The sequence below is a fragment of the Eriocheir sinensis genome, chromosome 3, assembly GCF_024679095.1.
Source record: "Eriocheir sinensis breed Jianghai 21 chromosome 3, ASM2467909v1, whole genome shotgun sequence".
NCBI lineage: Eukaryota > Metazoa > Arthropoda > Malacostraca > Decapoda > Varunidae > Eriocheir > Eriocheir sinensis.
Window position 1 is genome coordinate 6238162 of NC_066511.1, and position 20635 is coordinate 6258796.

Sequence of the window (20635 nt, forward strand, 5' to 3'; positions counted from 1 at the left end):
TGGCGGTATTTGTTATTGCTGCCTGCATATTGTCGACACTGCCGACTGTTTAGTATGCGTAGGCAGCACTGAGTACCCACGAAATCGGACACCCCGTGTGGCTGCAGGTTGCCAGCGCAAGACGTATCTGATTTATCATCAAATATAAATATATACTTATGAACCATTTTATATGATGTTTTATGTTTATCAATTTTTTAGCAATCGGAAATTATCACTAAAGGCTGAATTATTTCAAATTTTTGTCATCATAATAGTGCGGGGTGGTGGTGGCGGACGCTGGCTCTGCTCCTCCCATGTTTTGGCAGAAGGTAACGTTGTGTTTATCTCTTTTCCGGACGTTTTCCTCTCGGCCTTCACAACTCGTAAGCTGGGACGCGAAGGATTATGTACTATTACGCATAACATGATCATTTCATCATTGTATTTCCGTATCAACATGGGTTATTGTAAGTAAATAATGATAGCAAATTTGGTCAATAACAAGACGCCATTTCCGCCTATTTTCCTGTCAAGTGCAGGCTCTCGGCGAGGCGACCTCACAGCCCCGCGGGCCCCGGCCAGGCAGCTGGGCGTGAGGGCGCGCTCGTGGTGGGGGTGAGGCCGGGGCTGGCAGTGGCGGTGGCGGCGGGGAGTGGTGACGCCATTCAATGCCCGCCCCACCGCCCCGACTCACGCCCACCCTTGCCCCGCCGCCCTGACTCACGCCCACCTTTGCCCCGCCGCCCTGACTCACGCCCACCCTTGCCCCGCCGCCCTAACTCACGCCCACCCTTGCCCCGCCGCCCTGACTCACGCCCACTCTTGCCCCGCCGCCCTGACTCACGCCCACCCTTGCCCCGCCGCCCTGACTCACGCCCACCCTTGCCCCGCCGCCCTGACTCACGCCCACCCTTGCCCCGCCGCCCTGACTCACGCCCACCCTTGCCCCGCCGCCCTGACTCACGCCCACCTTGCCCTGACTCACGCCCACCCTTGCCCCGCCGCCCTGACTCACGCCCATCCTTGCCCCGCCGCCCTGACTCGCCCACCCTTTCCCCGCCGCCCTGACTCACGCCCACCCTTGCCCCGCCGCCCTGACTCGCCCACCCTTTCCCCGCCCTGACTCACGCCCACCCATTCCCCCCCGCTCTGACTCACGCCCACCCTTTCCCCGCACCCTGACTCACGCCCACCCTTGCCCCGCCGCCCTGACTCACGCCCACCCTTTCCCCACCGCCCTGACTCACGCCCACCCTTGCCCCGCCGCCCTGACTCACGCACCCCCTTGCCCCACCGCCTGACTCCACGCCTCCCTTGCCCCGCCTCCTGACTCATGCCCACCTTGCCCCACCGCCCCTGACTCACACTCACCTTGCCCCCACCGCCTGACTCACGCCCACCCTGACTCACGCCCACCCTTGCCTCACGCCCACTCTTGCCCCGCCGCCCTGACTCACGCCCACCCTTGCCCCACCGCCCTGACTCACGCCCACCCTTGCCCTGCCGCCCTGACTCATGCCCACCCTTGCCCCCGCAGCCCTGATTCATGTCTACCCTTGCCCCGCCCCTCCTTGCCCTGCTGCTCTGACTCACGCCCACCCTTGTCCCCGCCCCTCTGACTCACATCCACCCTTGCCCCGCCACTTTGACTCACGCCCCTCCTTGCCCCGTTGCTCTGACTCGCGCCCCTCCTTGGCCCATTGCTTTGACTCATGCCCCTCCTTGCCCTGTTGCTCAGACTCATGCCCCTCCTTGCCCCGTTGCTCTGACTCACACCCCTCCTTGCCCCGTTGCTCTGACTCACGCCCCTCCTTGCCCCGTTGCTCTGACTCACGCCCCTCCTTGCTCCATTGCTTTGACTCATGCCCCTCCTTGCCCCATTGCTCTGACTCACGTCCCTCCTTGCCCCGTTGCTTTGACTCGCGCCCACCCTTGCCCTGCCGCTTTGACTTATGCCCCTCCTTGCCCATGTCTCTTTACCCAAATGATCCCTGTGTGCATACCGTACCTTAATGTTCACTGGGGTTAATTGACCTTTTTACCCCAATGAACATTGAGGTATTGTTCTTAATCAGGGATCATTGGGGTTTTAAGAATCATACATTGGGGTACAGTGTGTTATCATTGCCATAACAAGATGTACCGGTAGATTCTGGTTTACTGTGGGGTATTATTGGTGCAAAAACATGTCTATATTGGCATGCAGTGGGCTATCGTTGGGATAAATAGACATGAGAACATAAGAACATAGGGAAACTGCAAGAGGCCGGGTGGACATTTCATATTCATTGAGATAATATTGCAATTCATTGGGGTAAAAAGACTCCTTATACTAACTGGTTGAAAAAGACATTTTAGCATTTAAGGGGGTAAGAAGACTTCTTAGCATACATTAGAGCAGCGGTTCCCAAACTTTTCAGGCCACGCACCATTTCCCAGGCTGTGACCGAATCCATGCACCCCCACAAAGATTCGAGCAGTACTAAGGTCCTGTCTATTTCCTGAAATTTTGTCCATTTTTTATGAATTTTGTGCTCACAAAGTATGAGGCTCTGAGCGATGGCTATCAAAACTGAACGAAAATATACCTGGGGGGTGGATGAATGTGCTCTGAGTCTGGGTAAGTTTCAAAGAACAGGCAACTCCACTGAAGTGTACAATGGCAGTTAATGATGTGTTTGAAATTTTAATGCGACATAAAATCCGCCATTACATTATTTTTTCTCATTACGCACCCCTAGTGATCAGCTCACGCACACCCAGGGATGTGCGCACCACACTTTGGGAACCGCTGCAGTAGAGTATCACGGGTAAAAAAATAACTGCCCTCGCGTGTCACCCTGACTCGCGTTCCTCCTTGCCCTGGCATCCCAACACGCCCATCCTTGCTCTGCTGCTCTGATTCATGCCCCTACTCATGCTCCTCCTTGCCCTGCTGTCCTGACTCATCCCCATCCTTGCCCTGTCACTCTTACTCACGCCCATCCTCTTTCTGTCATCCTCACGTCTAACTCATGCCCATCCTCCTTCAGTCATCCTCACGTCTAACTCATGCCCATCCTCCTTCAGTCATCCTCACGTCTAACTCATGCCCATCCTCCTTCTGTCATCCTCACGTCTAACTCATGCCCATCCTCCTCCTGTCATCCTCACGTCTAACTCACGCCCATCCTCCTTCTGTCATCCTCACGTCTAACTCACGCCCATCCTCCTCCTGTCATTCTCATGTCTAACTCACACCCATCCTCCTTCTGTCATCCTCACATCTAACTCACGCCTATCCTCCCTCTGATCTGTTTATCCTCACGTCTAACTCATGCCTATCCTCCTTCTGTCATCCTCACGTCTAACTCATGCCCATCCTCCCTCTGTTCTGTTCATCCTCACATCTAACTCAAGGCCATCCTTGCCATACTGTCCTGGCATGCCCCTTCTTGCCCCACCACCTCGACTCATGCCTTCCTTGCCTCGTCACCCTGACCCTTGACTCTGCCCCACTGCCCTCACTCATGCCCCGCTACCCTGTTTTATGCTCCTCTTTGCTCTGCTGCCAATACCGTACAACACTACTCCAACCTGGCTTTTCAGATTTATATACTAATTTCATGTGCATAGAACATTAAAATATATACATTGCAAGACTCTCATTTCCCAGTCAGTCTGAGTGCAAAGTTCTCCAATTTTTTCATCACAGTTTACAGTGCTGTCAGCTTAGGTTTACATCTTTTCCAGTGTTTTCTTTACTAGAGACATTAGTATATCACCAGTCACATTACATGTTGAGCCTTCTGCATGGTGGAGAGACAGAGAACTGTACCATATACTCCTATGTGAGATCTGACTAAACTTTTGAATAATGGTAGTTTTACATCTTTGTTCTTGAATGAAAAGTTCATGTTAATGAAACTCAACATTCTGTTCATTTTTTTCACAGCCTCAATGCATTGCTTGGAGAATTTAAGATTTTATGGGATTTTGATACCAAGATCCTTAACACTATGCAATCAAATTTTCCTGTGCTCATCTCATAATCTAATTTAATATCCATGTATCCATATCTTGGATGCAGTGCCCTTTCTCCCTCTCTCCCTGCATGGGAACTTCCCCATGCTACTAGCTAGGCTTAAGCATCTGTTCTGGTACTCCCTTTCAGGAATACCTCATATACTTCCTCAGTAAAGTCATCCTCATTCATACTTATCACATGTGCAAACTATCTCAGAGTATACCAAGTTTCACCCATACCACCACTCCACAATCCATTCCCATTGCTGTTACACCCATATCAAAACTTTAATACACATTACCATACTTTCTCCATTCTATGTAGTAGACTCACCACACGCACCTCATACATAGCTCATTGCCACTGCATGTATTCCTGTTTGCTGTGCAACATTCCTCATCCCTGTCTAATGCACATGACAGAGCTGAGAGAGAGAGAGAGAGAGAGAGAGAGAGAGAGAGAGAGAATGATGATGAATGAGTTCATTCTGGCTGTTGGGAAGAGTTAAGGTTGTTATTCATAAAGCATGTTGTGGATGGACTCCATATTATAAACTAGATGCTCAAGACAGATATCTTTGGAAATGCTGTTTTTGGAAGGTTCCAATAGTTAGTTTTTTTTATTTCTCTACTTATAACATATACTGATCTCACCTTTCAGGGTTCAGAATTATTTACTAGAGGATCATTGAAAATATGGAAAGACGAACATTATTAAAATAATTATGATAATATTTAAATCAAAGTATGCACAATTTGCATTCCTATTTTGTAAAATATTATGCCATGAAAATTACTATATAGGTATATAACCATTATACTGTCCTGCTATATTTTTTTGATATTTAAAGCCTGAAAATGAAGATTTAAAGATTTAATTAAGAGTCAATAAATCAAGCAGTGAAGTTGTCTAAATTAGTGTCATAACTCCTTTACATGCAAAAAGAGGTGTGTGTGTTGTAGGTGTGTGTATTTACCTAGTTGTAGTTTTACAGGGCCTGGGCTTATGCTCGTGTGGTCCCGTCTCTGTGTGTGTGTGTGTGTGTGTGTGTGTGTGTGTGTGTGTGTGTGTGTGTGTGTGTGTGTGTGTGTGTGTGTGTGTGTGTGTGTAAGGTGCCCACAGGACAGCAGTGAGGTGGCCCTACATCCTGATTACCCACTTGCCAGGCTGACAGGGTTGCCAGATCTGATTTTGGTAGTACTAATGAAAATCCTGCCCACTGAATACTTATAAGGAAAAAAAGATAGATCTCTTGTTTGGTAGACAAAGGTCTGTTTAAGGATTTAGTCTACTAAGGAAAAATAATGGCAGATTATTTATCCCTTTCTGTAGGGTTGCTAAGTGTTGCTTTTCAACTTGAGGAATACTTCCTTTCTCAGTCGTGCCTATACTTCCTCCCTGGCAGGAAGCTGCCTCCCTGCAGTTTTTTGTCCCACAGCATTGGTAGTAGGATTTTATGTAGTAGTGGAAGGTATTAGACTAAATTGGAGGTGGTTAATAATATATATAATATAATAATATATTATTTTGTTGCAGAGAAAATGCAGACAAGGGTACAGAAGGAACTTTGAATGTTGCTTCTTCCCATCAAATAAGGCGCATGCCACCGAGGCATAAACACGGCGGCCAAACAGTGAGAGTTTGGCCACACACAAGATAAAGAGTAATAGAACAGGTAAGAAAATATTAAGCTTTTCAGAAAAATGTCCCAGACCCTTTGTTTCAGTAGGCTATGTTATATATATTTATATAATTCCTGCCATCAGCAGTTCCCTAGCTAAAGTAATGTTGAGGTCCTTTTGTCTTGTGGAGTGGAGTATGTCTGTGTTCATCATTCATCAGTGGTAGTGTGTTACAAAGTACTGTTAGAAGATAGTGCCTTATACAATATATAAATGAAGAATAGTTATGGGTGTATTGATTACAAGTTCAACATAAAGCAATTGATAGAAGTTTTGAGGGAGAGTTCATCTTGTCATATGACAAAAATTATATGCAGGAGTTCAGATATACCTACGAAAATCCAGGAAACTAAAGACCCTCAGAATTTTTTTTTTCCATAAGTTGGAGACTGTCTGTATTATAGTAAAGAATAGATTAGTTATGATGTATGATTATTGTGCTGTAATTTCTGGTCTTGTATGGTCTATTTTGGCAAGAGTGGATTACTACTAATATTCCTTAATAATTCTAGCATTGACTGAGATATAAGATGGGTCTTGAATATATTAGCTTTATGATAAGTAGTGTTTGGGGCATTGGAAGAGGGTAGATGAGGGTAGTGGGTGAGGAGAATGAGTTGGGCAGAGTTGGGAGATATGGACCAAGGGAGACGTAATGAGGCTATACAGAATGACTTGAATAGGGAGGCTGCTAAAGATCTGACAGAATTCAGACCCATCATTAGAAGAATAATGCCAACAAATCCATGCATGAATGGAGTCTTTCAAATTTGATAAAGGGAGAGAAATAATGGCTGCAAACATTTAAGTATTGTTTGCTAGGATTATTACTTGTAGCACAGTTCAGTTACTTCCATATATTTGTATAATGTTGTTATATATATTGAAGACACTTGATACAGCATCCCTAAGACTAGTGTGTTGAAAGGGCTGTCATGGTAATAGATATATAAATCATGTTTATGTATTTGTTTTAGGGGCCACAGCTTAGAAGATGCCTCTCCTAAAACGGGTGGTGTCACCCGTGCATGTGTCACGGGTGCCACTGGTGGAGTGGGTCACTGATGAAAATGGCCGCATGTACTCGGCCATGCTGCCGGCTACCTACCAGCCGCAGGACCTAGAGGCCTTCACGAATCTTACTCTGGCAAACTTAATTACTCAAGTATGTGTCAGCATTTATTTGTCCTCATAAGTATGAAATATGCCTTCAGTTGTGCCATAGTTGATGTTGTGTATTTGAGTTTTGCAGTTATTTTCCTTTTGGGAGAACAACCAAAGTTTAGCAGTTTTTAATATTCCTACATAATTCACATGGTAGTGGTGGTAGTTCTCATGCATATATCACGTTAATTGCTCTATGTTAAAACTAAATGCTGCCTTTAAGCAGACCACACTTGGTCCTGGCTTAATGTACATAAGTCAGCAATCCAAACTTACCAAGTCTTTCTTGTTTTGTCAAAATGAGCATATAGTCAGAATGAAAAGCGAATATTATTACATTATTCAATATAAGAATCATTAAACTCAGTTTAGAACAAATTTCTTGTCTTTTAAATATTCCTTTCCCATCTCATACTTGCTTGATGAAAGAGGTAAAATTCTATATGGAAATATGTGGTTGGCTTCATCCCGATGTATGCATGAGAGCGCTAGCCTTGGCCAACAAAATATAGGAGCAAGATGAAGCTTTATTCAATGTCATTGAATTAGCATGATGGCTTATTTTTTATTTATAATCAGATTTTGAACTCTAATGACCCTTCTCACTATCTGAGGAAAACATACAGCCCACACGATAAGACTCAGTTTCCCATCAGACACCACCATGTATAAAAAGGCTCAGTTGTAGTGCCAGACCCTCTTGATGGACAAGCCTCCCATAACTCACTCTGCGAGGGAGGTACCTCTTTGGCTAACTGATTAAGGAGTGGCTTTCCCATCTTGCTGGTCGCGAGGTCAATCCCTGGCACCGGCAAAACACTTTACTGGTCTGGATTAATTTCTAGTGTGTTTAGTGCCATGCTGTGGTTGTGTGGAAATTCGGGCAATACACAGTTTCCAATTAGTTGCCACAATGTATAAACATGGTGGGTCGCCTTCATCACATCATTGAGGGCAAATAAAAGTAAAAAGGATACTGATAAACAGGATGGATAAGAAAGCAAAGAAAGATATATAACAAGTATCAAGTCAAGAATAGGAAGGTAGATAATTAGGGAGATAAGGCTGAAGGAAGCATGTACCCTACAACTACTGTGGTAACTCTTCTTTACTAGGATGAGTTACTGCTACTCCTACTCCTCCTATAACTACTACTACTACTGCTGCTAACTACTTCTACTACCACTACTACTACTACTACTACAATTTTTCTACTACTACCTCTATTATTACTACTTCTACTAATATTAATAATGATAATGATAATAATAGCATGATGATGACAGTTGAAATAATATGTTAATAATAACAACAACAACAATGACAAATATGAATAAGACAAAATAATCACTATAGTTCAGAGCAGGGCTACTCAACTGGTGGCCCGCGGTCCAAATCCAGATCTTCTGAGTGTTTCTTAATGTCTTTGTTTCATCACAGTGAGGTGATGAAATAAAGTATTTTTCACCCATTTGCTAACCTTGTTGATCGACATGTGTTCAAATGCATGCACCCGGTCAAGACTTTGGCTCCTCATGTCAGTCACATTCTCTACACCAGGGCTACTCAACTATTATGAGCAAAGGTCCAGTTAGACAAGTTCTTTTTTTTTTTTTTTTTTTTTTTTTTTTTGCGGCCTATTGCGCCGGTAGACTTCTTCCCGGTGGATCCTGATGGTCAGTCCAAGGCTTCTTTCCGGTGGGTCCTGATGGTCGGTCCAGCTCGTTCTGGCGCAGGCGAGTGTTTATAGTGGCGCCATCTTGCATTGGCTCATGCTGCCCTCCCAGAGCTTATCTTTGATCCTAGAATCTAGAGTCCGGGTTGATAGGTGGTCTTCTGGACAGCATGTGGGTAGTTTTAAGCCACTCGGCGGCGGCTGAAAAATCCCAGCTTGGTGGCACCGGGCGGGGATTGAACTCGCGTCCTCTTGAACACGGGGCCGTTACTTTGACGACTCAGCCACCGCTTCCCCGTATGTATGTAAGCAGAGATCCAGATAAATACTGTGACTGGATCCAAGGCTCCTGGAGTAAAAAAAATATAATTATATAAGATGCAGGTCCTGGTGATGGATTCTTGCAAGAGTATTTCCTTGACTGACTGTAGGGTCAACAGTCAGTCAAGAATCCATCGCCAGGACCTGCATGTTATATAATCATATTTTTTTTTTACTCTTGGAGCCTGGGGTCCAGTCACAGTATTTATCCGGATCTCTGCTTACATTTGAACTTGTCTAACTGGACCTTTGCTCATAATAGTTGAGTAGCCCTGGTATAGAGAATGTGACTGACATGAGGAGCCAAAGTCTTGACCGGATGCATGCACTTGAACACATGTCGATCAACAAGGTTAGCAACTGGGCAAAAAATACTTGATTTCATCACCTCACTGTGATGAAACAAAGACACTTAGAAACACAATTGTGTTTGCATAATACAGAAGGATTCAAGTGAACAATGACATGTTTCACATTTGTACTGCTTCAGTAATTTTCATTTCATTTAACCCCTTCACTACGGCCGGGCCAAAATAGCGCCCTGATCCGTATCCGGGATTGCCGTGCGCGCTAAATTTCAAATGTTGCTATTGAATATAACAAGTTTGCAGCCATAAACTCAACATAATCATCATGTATTATATATGAAAATATGCAGAATTAAATGGTGCACATAAAGAAACATAAATTAATTGATAATTTTGAGATGTAAGCATATAGATATAAAATAACTCGTATATTGGCTAGAGCGAGCCAGGACGCAGTATGCGCGTCCTCGGATATGGTATGGGGCACGCAAGGACGCAGCATACGCGTCCTCGTGTTGAAGAGGTTAAAGTGGAAAACGCACCAGTTTGAACAAAAAATGTCCAAATCATGTCCATAATGAGAGTCAGACCCTCCAGGACTGTAGGGGTTAAGCTTTTGGTGTTGAGCTTCATCTTTCATCTTAGTGGCATTGATTAGTACTCAAAAAGTTGTGGTATGTATGATTATATTTTATTTAATTTTCAGCTGTCCTCTCTGTCTCGCCATGCTGAAGACTTGTTTGGAGAAATGATTGCAGAATCAACATCTATTCTAAACCGCACTGTCTCCTTACAAGGCAGAGTTGACAAGCTTTCAGTGAAGGTCAAGAATTTAGATAGCAATGTTGAAGAAGGTAATGGTTTAAAGCCTATTCAAACACTTGAGTTGTTTGTTCTGTTTAAGATAGAAGCTGTATCACATTTCCTAAATCTACTTCTATAAATATCTCTTGCATATTACATTGTAACAGTGGTGCTTAGGGTACATAATACGCATGAAGAGAATATAAAAAGTATTTTGGATTTTCATTTATTTATTTATTTATTTTTATATAGTTCATGCTGTTGATTGTTTGTCCAGTTACTATTACTATACTTGCAGGATTCATTTGTCTATTTCTATCATAGTGAAAGATAACTTCAAACTTCCCAGTGTTTTTAGTACTAGGTATATTTGTCTTAAGACCTCCAGTGCAGTGTTTGGCATATGAATCCTGTGGACTTAATTTCCTTTTGCTACCTCCACTCCACATGAAAACCAAATGTGTGTGGTTGGTTTGCTCAAGAGATTTGGGTATTGGGTCAGTGGTATGTAGTATCAAGAATTAGCACATCCATAAAAAAAAATATAATTACAGGATCACTAAGAGTTTTAAAGATTTAGTTGTACTTTCTGGGATCCTGAGGAGTACGTAGGAGTGCATCAAATAAATATCCATTTGACATCACTAACAGTGAAACTTGATGAAAACAACTCAGGTGTATGTGCCATAATCCATTTTTATCAGAGCTTATCTTATCTACTCCTCCATGGTCTAGTGGTAAATGTGTGTAACCCGAATCCTGAGTTTGAATCCTGGGCAATCGACATTCAGCTCACCCAGCTGTTCATCCTCCCATTTGGGCTGGTTAATATATGGGTACCTGGGAAACCTGGGGAAGGCAAACTATAGTAACCCAGATGTCGCACTGATCTGTGTCCCAGGGCAATGGGTTCTTACCTGCCACAAACCAGACATGGGGTAATCGTAATCTATAATCTTAATCGATTATAATCGATTACAGTTTTTCAAGTAATCGTAATCGATTACCCTCTTATTTTTTTTTACTAATCGTAATCATAATCGAATACATTAAAAATGTAATCATAATTGTGATTACTTTTGCGATTACATTAGCAAACTTTTAGTTCATAGTTTCTTGTACAGCAAGTAGGTACTCTAAATATCTGTAGTAATTCAACCAGTTAAATATTTAGTATGGTACATGTGTATGAAATTTGCAAGTTCACCTTTCAGTCCTTCCTGTAATCACGATTACAGGAATCATAATCTTAATCGATTACGCAAAATTTTATTGTAATCGTAATCGTAATCGATTACATAACATAAGTAATCGCCCCATGTCTGCCACAGACTCCAGGGACAATGGGATGGAGATAAGCACTGTGGCCATGCAATCATAGCGTATGCACCCTGCTTTACCTTTTATCTTATCCTTAATCCTTGGAAGATTGCAACACATTGTCCGTATCAGTAACTCAACCTTTACGAGTTCATGTCTCTTCACTGCACTTGAAAATATCAGTGGGGCTCTTTCCCATTCAATTTAGGTCATGATAGAAACAATACTTGCTTGGAAAATACCACTAGACTTATTAAAGGTTATATTTACTTGGAAAAAGTAATCAAATGAAAGGAAAAATGTTAAGCAAAGGTATAGGTGTGAATTATGGAAGCATCATGTCATGTGAGTCCTTTCTTATTTAGTTGAATATTGTGAAGCATTCACATTTGTAAAATTGAACAAAAAGTTTATTATACCTTTGTCTCTGCACTTCTTTTAAAAAATGTTGTTATTCAAGGGTTAAGTAAGGAATATTGCATTTTTTTATGAAATACCACTGCAGTAGGATGAGGTAATAAAATCACACAAACTTCCTTCCTTGAAAGAAACTTATGCAGTACCACTCAAGTTATTAATATTGATATAAAATAAAATGAAAACTTATTTCATACAACAAGTTTATAATAGAAATAGAAATATGACATCAAAAAACTGTAATATATGCAAAATGATCCTACAGTGTAGTCTTCCATAATGCCAAGGTTATGTAATATAACTTGCACTTATCCCATATCAGTCCATTTGCAATTATATATCATGACAATGGCTTATTCATGATGTATGCCATGGCTTACCAGTTGAGTACCACACCTTATGTTGTCTGGTCTGCATTATGATCATGATATAAATGACTAATTGGTTAACCTTTCATTATTATTTTCAGTTTCATTGCAAGACATCCATATGCGAAAGGCGTTTAAGTCTTCAACATTATTTGACCAGCAAGTTGTGTCCAGAGATACCATTCCTGGCCCCATGTTAGAGACATATCAAACATGTGAACAGCCTCCTCCTCTACACCAGCTCAACCCATACAGGTAAATAATCTTGTTCTTTCACTGCTCACCAAGCTATAGGTTTTTGTGTCACAAATCATGGTTTCTTTAATATTTAACAAAGGGATGTGATGATGGGAAGTGGTTAGCCACAATATCCACTTCTGTGGTGCTAGCAGCTTTATGTTTTCTCTAGTACAGAAAAATGAGGGTGTGATGCGACCCTACTGGTGGGTCGGTTATATTTTCATTTATACTTTTCATTTTCGTCAATGTCTATAAAACTTCTATAATACTCTATTGATAGTACAGCAAATCCAAGCTACAGGTGTCAAAAAATAAAATTTATAAATTTCATTCCATTCACTCAAAATTCAAATACATAATTATAACAAAGTTCATGCTCTTTTTTTATTAAATTGAAGTAAGTATGAGATGTTTTCTGTCATTATTCACATTTATTTACGTAACATATTTGAAAAATAAAACAGCATTTTATTTAATGCTTATCAATGTAGGAAAATTATATTATAAAATATAAATTAGTAACCTCTATTAGTCTACTTAAAAACAAAAATAACAATAACAAATTAGCTGAGCTTCACTATAATAGACATTAGGGTACTATTTTATGCTAATATGAATCCATTTATGTGCTATAGAAAGCAGAGTTGAGAAAACTAGTTCATTGTCATACTTGTGACTTTTTGACTAATATTGGTGCAGTTCTGCAGAGGAGATTATGCCCATATAGAATAGTAATTCTAGGAACTTTTTCATATTCAATCTATCAGGAGGAAACCAGCCTCTAAGTCTTAATTTTCTTGTCAGTCTTAGTGTAATAATTACCTGATCAGCACTTCTGTTAGCTTCCTACACTATTACATCTAATATTTCATCAGTGATGTGATAAATAGTTAGTAAACATCAATTAGAAAGATTTTATCAGCTGTAGAGGGTGGTCTTATACAAAGCTCCTCCTTTATTGTGAGTGGAAAAGTCCTTAGTGAGGATGTAACATTCATCCAGCTGCTAACAGAAGATGCACTTACATCATCTGTACAGTCTTCTGTTTCAGCAAAATCAAATATGGCATCATCTGAAAACTTTCTGAATCAGAATATTCATCATCTGATGATGAACTAGTCTCTATTATGTAGGTTGTGTCATATGCTTTATCAAAACCTGTATTTTATCCATTGCCATTACCATTCTCTGCAGACAACACTGAACTCCTGTAGCATGTTTCCTTTGCTGCTCTGAAATATGTAAAAGGGTATAAACTATGGAAAACGACTGATTATGTAATTCCGAACAGTATTCATAAATATTGTATGTTCATGGATGGGCCATAAAACAAACAACATACATTTTGCTCAGAATGAGTTGTCACCCACCTGTGGTGACATGAAACGTACAGCCATTGGTGGGTCGCATTGCAAAAGGCTATTATTTCATTCATAGTTCTATATGACCCACTAGTGTTCATACAGACTCAGCAGAGCTCTAAAACATGACATGCCTCTCACTATGATGGCTTGCACCAGACTGACATACTGAAGGTTTTTGTTCTTGCAGCTGCATGGAATGTGTCATTGTCATGTTCTGTTCCTCCTTTTTTTTTTCCTTGATTCTTCATTCCCCTTTAATTTCTCAGTTTCCTTCTCCCTTTTCTATTTACTTTTTAGCCCTTAAATGATGGAATAGTTTTCATAGAATGTTCTTGAAAACAGGGATAAATGAGCTTCTAATTTTTCTGTTTATTAATTTTGTAGGAAGCATCATAACCTACTGAACACAGTGGTGAATTCCAAATTGTGGTACGTTATGTAATAGTCACTCTAGACTGGGTGTGAAACGTAGCTCTGTGCTGTGATGATGTCATCAGCAAATATGGCGGCCCAAATAAACACATAAGTGTTTCCATTGCATCAGGAAGATCAGCGTACCCCATTTTGCTGCGAGTTAAACGCAGTTACCATAGCAACGACGAGGCGTAGTAAAAGGACGGCCTTTATCTCCACTCTTGCAGCACTTTTGGAGCACTGGCAGTTACTGCGGCAAGAATTTCTTTTACACTATGATAGATACAGCGAACACTGCTCTCATTCACGTGGTATGCTCTCCCTACCAAAGCGTAACTCATCCCAAAACGTAACTTCTTCTAAATCTGAATTCTTCTACAAGGTGAACACCTTTCTCGAATGCTTTGGGGTGCTTTCAGCAGGTGTTTTGGTAGAACAGTGTTGCCACTCACGCCATGGCTACTTGGTGCGACAAGCGTGAAATTTAAAAATCCTAAAAAATCCTTATGTGACAATCCGTATAAAACCGAAACCGTACTATTTGAGGGACGACTGTACTTAGCTTTTTTGTAATTTCTTCTTTTCTCTTAATGGTTTTCTAATCCAATTTCTTCACATTGTTCGTCTATTTCTATTTGTAATACATACTTTATGGACACTTTTTCCCAGTGGGCACTCATGTTGCACTTCCCTTAACAAGTCTGTTCCTTTAGTGAAAATTAAGTCCAATGTTGCTGGTTCATCCTCTCCTTTAAATCTCGTCTCTTCTCTCACTCACTGTGTCATAAGGTTTTCTGTGCCCAGTTTTAATACTTTATCTCCCCATGTATTTTCTTCACCTTCCACTTCAAACTTTTCCCATTTGACATTTTTACAGTTGAAGTCCCCTGCTAGAATTACATTCTTGCTATTTCTAATGATGTTCTCTAACACTTTACTTGTACCTTATAACAGGTTGTTATAAATTCCGTTAGTCCAGCTTGCTGTCTGTGGGGGCACATATGTTACCATTACTGTCAGTTTTTCACTGCATTTCATTAGTGTATGTTAACCTAAGCTTTTTTGTTCCTTTCTCTTCCTTATTGTTGTTGCTATTTAATTGTTCTCCTCCTCCCTCTTCTTGATCCACCACTTCATCACTGTCGTTTTGCACTCTCCAAAAAAACTCTCCTTTTCTGCTTCTGTTCTTTCTTCATTCCTGTGCTTTGCTTTGCTTACAATTTCCCTCATCTTAAGTCTTTCTATGCTCATAGTTTTCCTTATATATGTGTCTTTACATTGTTCTATGCCTTTTAGTTTTCCACTCTGACTTATTATCATCTTGGTTACCGTTTGTGACTTTAACTTTAGCTTAATCGGTCTATTTTTCCCTTCCTCATATTTTCCTTGTCTTATCACCTCATGATGTGTGTGAGTGTGTGTGTGAGAGAGAGAGAGAGAATGTCCATAGAATTAGGTGGGGAGACACACAAAAATTACTATTTTCGACTCCGACATCGAAAATTGGGTTTTAACAGTATTGGTACCCTTGAAATGTTCCCAGTTTTCTGTTAAAATGGCGTGTTGCTATCTCAATTCCTTCCATGCCTAATTTGGCTTTGTTTACATTCATTTAAAGAACCCTGCTGCACGCCACGCCACGTGTTTTGTTGTTGCTCATGACTGAAGGATTTCGAAGCATTATTTAATGTTTTTTCTATGTTCTGGTAGTATTTGATAATATGGACCACCATACGTCAATATCAAGCAGCTCTGGGTGGTGAATGAGGCGCATCAGTGAGTGGCACACTCAGTGTCTCCTTAGATGCTTTGAGAGGAGGGAGCGTTGATGCTTTCTTCAACTGCTGAATGCCTTTCTCTTTTGTTTTACTTTCCACCACAAAGAAGAACAACTCCCAGAATAGAGAAAGCGAAGGAGACAGTGTCCAGCACAGATTACAGCCCTGGTGGTTTTGACTAAACCTGGCGACAAAGAGGAAGGTGGCTGAGTGGTTAGCATGCAGGCCCTGCATTCACCGCATTCTGGACGACGTGGGTTCAAAGCCGCCGCTACCACCTGGGATTTTTCAGTCACCGCCGAGTGGCCTAAGACTACGCACATGCTGTCCTAAACACTGTGTTATTAACCCTATCGCTGCGCATGGAGAGGAAGTGACTATCCCCTCAGGCACACTCTGGCAGCCCAGCGGGGGAAGGGGGTCTCTTTTAACCTCTGCATCTCAAAAACTATTCATCACCGCTAAAAACCAAAAACACCATTGGAAGGAGGAGGTCAAGATCTATAGGATTCGGTTATATATGCCTCTCCTGCGAATGTACATGCACGTTCAGGGGGTGTTGCTTGTGAACACTTACGTCAGTGCATCTTTGATGGTCAGCCATATTGAGGAAACTGCGGACATCCCTCCATGAGGTGCTGGCAAGGTAGTATTGCCAACTGCTAAATTTACAACTATTTGGTCAAAGAATCAGTCAGGTGATAGTTGAAACTATGCAAAAATCAACCCTAACTCTAGAGGAAACCGTCCAAGTGAATTAGGAATGAGCTCTGGGGTCAGCATGAGCCAAGAATAGATGGTGCCCCTATTAACACTTGCCTGCACCATGACGGGCTAGGGCCGACCACCAGGCCCCTGAAGAAAGCCTACCAGCGCTATAGACTAACACGTAATTTTTTTTTTTTTAAATCTAGAATGACTAATATCCCATTTTTATGGGAGAGGACCAGGTGCCAATTAGGTTTAGGACTTATTTATATATATGAAAACATAATTTGGCAGAAAACAGGCCATATCTCCAAACTGAAGTTATCAGCGCATTTGATGACATGACACAAGAAGTTCTCAATATATCTTTAAAAAAAAAAAGGGTCTGTAAAAAGCATATTGAAGCAAAAAAAAATGCCCATACAGATTTACTGTACACGAAAAATTAAAAGTCAGAGAGCTCTGAACGTGGGAAAATTTAGCCTTTATTAATTTTTGCTGAATGTTGCCATATTCATTGCTGCTGTATTCTGCAACAATATAAGATAGAAAAAATTCCCATGGGGGATTGCTAGCTTTGAGGTTGGTTGGTTCAGGGTTAACGTTTCGTAGATATTGCCTCTCCTGCGAATGTACATGCACCTTTAGGGAGTGTTGAATGTTAACACTTACCTCAGTGTGTGCGTGATGATCAGCCATTTTGAGGGAACTGCAGACATCTTTCCTTGAGATTCTGGCAAGGTAGTATTGCCAACTGCAATATTTACAACTATTTGGTCAAAGAATCAGTCAGGTAATTGGTGAAGCTATGCAAAAATGCCACTATGTTGGGCAAGAACACCCACCAGTTACTCGTCCATAGATTTGCCGCGCTGGGCTGATATGATTTTCCATCAAATTTGGTGAAGAACTCACTCAATTGGCAATCCTGTGTTGTGAGAAATAGTGTTGGAACACTCATACGCTGGAGATTTGAGTGTGGCTGAAGCTTGCAGCGAGCATTTAGCACCACCAGCAAATAAGCCTAACGCTCGCTGCGAGTGTTTAGCAATGAAATGGTTAAGTGCGGCTGGAGCTCGCAGCGAGCGTTTAGCACCACCAGCATATGCCCTTCTGCTTGCTGTGAGCGTTTAGCAATGAAAGGGTTAAATCAGACAAATGGAAGGTTTTTTTTTATTTTATTTTATTTATTTATTTATTTTTTTTTTTATGGGCTGGCGTCTCCCGACCTTAAATAGATATTCAGATCACACAAACCTTATGGTACAGACTAGGTGGTCTGTCCGTAAACCTAAACAAAATTACATCAAATCTAATGGCCACCAAGATGAGAGAGAGAGAGAGAGAGAGAGAGAGAGAGAGAGAGAGAGAGAGAGAGTAACTCCTCAGTATATAAGAGTTTTAGATATATATTTGATGCATAGGATGCCCTGTGTATTCAACCTTTGTCATCTTTTCACAGGGATGATGGTAAAGATGGTCTCAAGTTCTATACAGACCCATCTTACTTCTTCAACTTGTGGAGAGAGGAAATGACCCAGGAGACAGAGAGATTGAAAAATGACAAGAAGCAGAAGGTAATAATATATGCAATAAGCATATTTGTCTATGGCTTTTTAAATAAATTTTGACCCAACAACTTAACAAAAAATATATAAATAAACATTTTCAAGTTGTCTGAAATAATATAATTTAGTTGCTTGATATTTTTGCATGTACATTTTTTGAGTGCAGTCTAATTTCTTTTGACATGTATTGAATAGTATTTTTTACTACATTATATTTTATTGAAGAATCCTCAGTACAAGTTAGTACTACAAGAAAACAAGGTACAGGTACATGCATACCACAATTTTTTTTTCCTCAATTTTTGGAAGGGTGATAATTGCCTTGTGTATGAAAAAAAAAAAGACGTTACTTCTTTAAGATATGGGGATCAGGCATATATGCATGCTCAAAAAGTTGACTAAAAATAACATGGCTCCAAAAGTACAGGATCTCCTCAGCTATTTCCATATAGAGCACTCATTAAAGGAGTCATGTAACACTATATATATGGAAATCCCCTTTTGTGCCTTTGCAAAACCTGTCAGCTAACAAAGGAATAAACCATCCTTAACACCTTGCCTTCCTTTCCCCACCCACTTTACTAATGGGGCGCCCTCCTAACACTATAGCTGGTGTCACAAGTTCTGGTGCAGAAAAATCCTTTATCCGAAATTCCAAAATCTGAAAGTTTCTTGAATGTGACATGATGCTTTCTCTCTCTCTCTCTCTCTCTCTCTCTCTCTCTCTCTCTCTCTCTCTCTCTCTCTCTCTCTCTCTCTCTCTCTCTCTCACACACCCTCACACACACACACACACACACACACACACACACACACACACACATCACGGGTGGGGACACAGGCTATATAGAGGCTGTCAGGGTCAAGCACGTACAGTTGTACCTCGTGATTCGAACTTAATTGGTTCATTTGGGCTGTTCGAATTAAGAATGTTCGAATTAAGAAGCAATTTATCCCATTGAAATTAATGTAGAAAAAAATAATCCGTTCCAGGCCCCAAAATCCTCATATTTTTTTAACATTTTTATGGGTTTATGTTGTGCCCTGTGGCCAGATCACTCAAATAAATACATTTAAAACACTTAATATTTGCTGGACCTACCAGAATTGGTCTGTCTTATAAGACTCGATGGCACTGCTTTGAAATATAAACAAACATGGCAGAGACATCAACATTCAGAGGGGTAACGGATATAAAGTTCATGCATCATATTTCTTTATTATTATTATTCTTGTGCCTACTACAGTTTTAAAATACTGAATTTTATCTGCTTAACCATTCAGACAGCCAAATACGGAAGGTATGGCGTACATAAAGTTAGGTTTGGTTAGTTTAAATTTATTCAGCACGCAACGCTGGTCAGTGTTGCGAGAAATACCTCCTCGCTGAAATAAGTCGCTTTGCTGTTCAATACGCATGCACACTGGGGGAGTACACTGCAGAAAAAACATAAATTTGCCTGCTTTTGTTTTAGTTTGTCCACTTGTGATGTTTGTGAGTGATGAGGGAAATATAAAAACAGTAAGCAAGTTGAACCTCTCTGTGAGCTATTTTGCGGCTGCAGCAGCGGGTGCGCAACAGGCAATTGAAAAGTCGATCATTTAGTGATTTCCGTAGAAAAATTCAATCTCCAGAATAAACAGCATCATATTTTGTCCAGAAATAAACAGTCAGCATCTCAAAATTAGTAGGCTACCCTCTTGTGAATAATCCCCTATTTCAGTTTTCATTTTATTTAGATTCAAATAAAAATATTCCGAAATCTAGAAAAATCCAAAATCCGCAACACTCTGTCCCAGGAATTTTGGATAAGGGATTCTCAACCTGTATAACAAAAGTATGATAAATAATACATATTAAAACAAGTATAGAATAGGCCAGTGAGTGTGCGACACCATTGTCCAAGCAGTGGTGCCAAGTCCACGAGTCCCTCCCTAATAGATATTTTGCGCCAAGTTACATGACACCGACTATAGCTAGTCTTGTCTTCTTGCATTGAAAGAGACCACTGGTTGCCTGCAAGGTTGACAGTGCTTTTTTCCAGAAGGCCCTGAGCCATCAATTTGTTGGAAACCATTTTAAGGTTAATTTAAATGGGTCCAGTGTTGAAGAGATGAAAACCCCAAAAAGAATAGAGATCAGAAAATTTCGATTTCAGTGGGACATATGACAATTTGTGTATGCAAGTGATGCAGCTCTCCTAGCTCAGTCAGAAAATTTTCATAAGCATAAGCTAGTTAATTACTGTTTGTGTGTGTGTGTGTGTGCGTAGAAGTCTGTAAATATAATGGTATGAGCATTAAGGATAAGCGACTTGGTTGCAATAATGTTATGATCAATCACCATGAACACCATGTATATGATGATTTTCATCAGAACAAATAATTTTCAATAAATCATTAAAATGCTTTTCCTAAGAAATTAAGTAGAATATTTACTGTACCTGCTCATATTGGTGTGTAGAAATTTAATCACTCTATTTTTATCTCAGGTGAAGGGTGATCATTTTGTGTGA

General features: G+C 41.0%; 1 protein-coding gene across 6 annotated transcripts in view; it reads left to right on the plus strand.

Moving 5' to 3' along the window:
- Positions 1-224: 224 nt before the first annotated feature.
- LOC127003981 (actin-binding protein WASF3-like) overlaps positions 225-20635 on the plus strand; it is a 36890-nt gene continuing 16479 nt past the window's right edge. For 3 of the 6 annotated variants that reach the window (XM_050871093.1, XM_050871104.1, XM_050871116.1), the window contains exons 1-6: positions 288-449; positions 5525-5663; positions 6648-6835; positions 9845-9992; positions 12149-12302; positions 18014-18128. In XM_050871093.1, the coding sequence (XP_050727050.1) occupies positions 6665-6835; positions 9845-9992; positions 12149-12302; positions 18014-18128 (588 nt within the window). In that variant the 5' untranslated portion in view covers positions 288-449; positions 5525-5663; positions 6648-6664. Of the gene's footprint in view, positions 450-5524; positions 5664-6647; positions 6836-9844; positions 9993-12148; positions 12303-18013; positions 18129-20635 lie in introns of all 6 variants that reach the window. The other 3 variants (XM_050871082.1, XM_050871064.1, XM_050871073.1) reach the window with 3 other exon arrangements.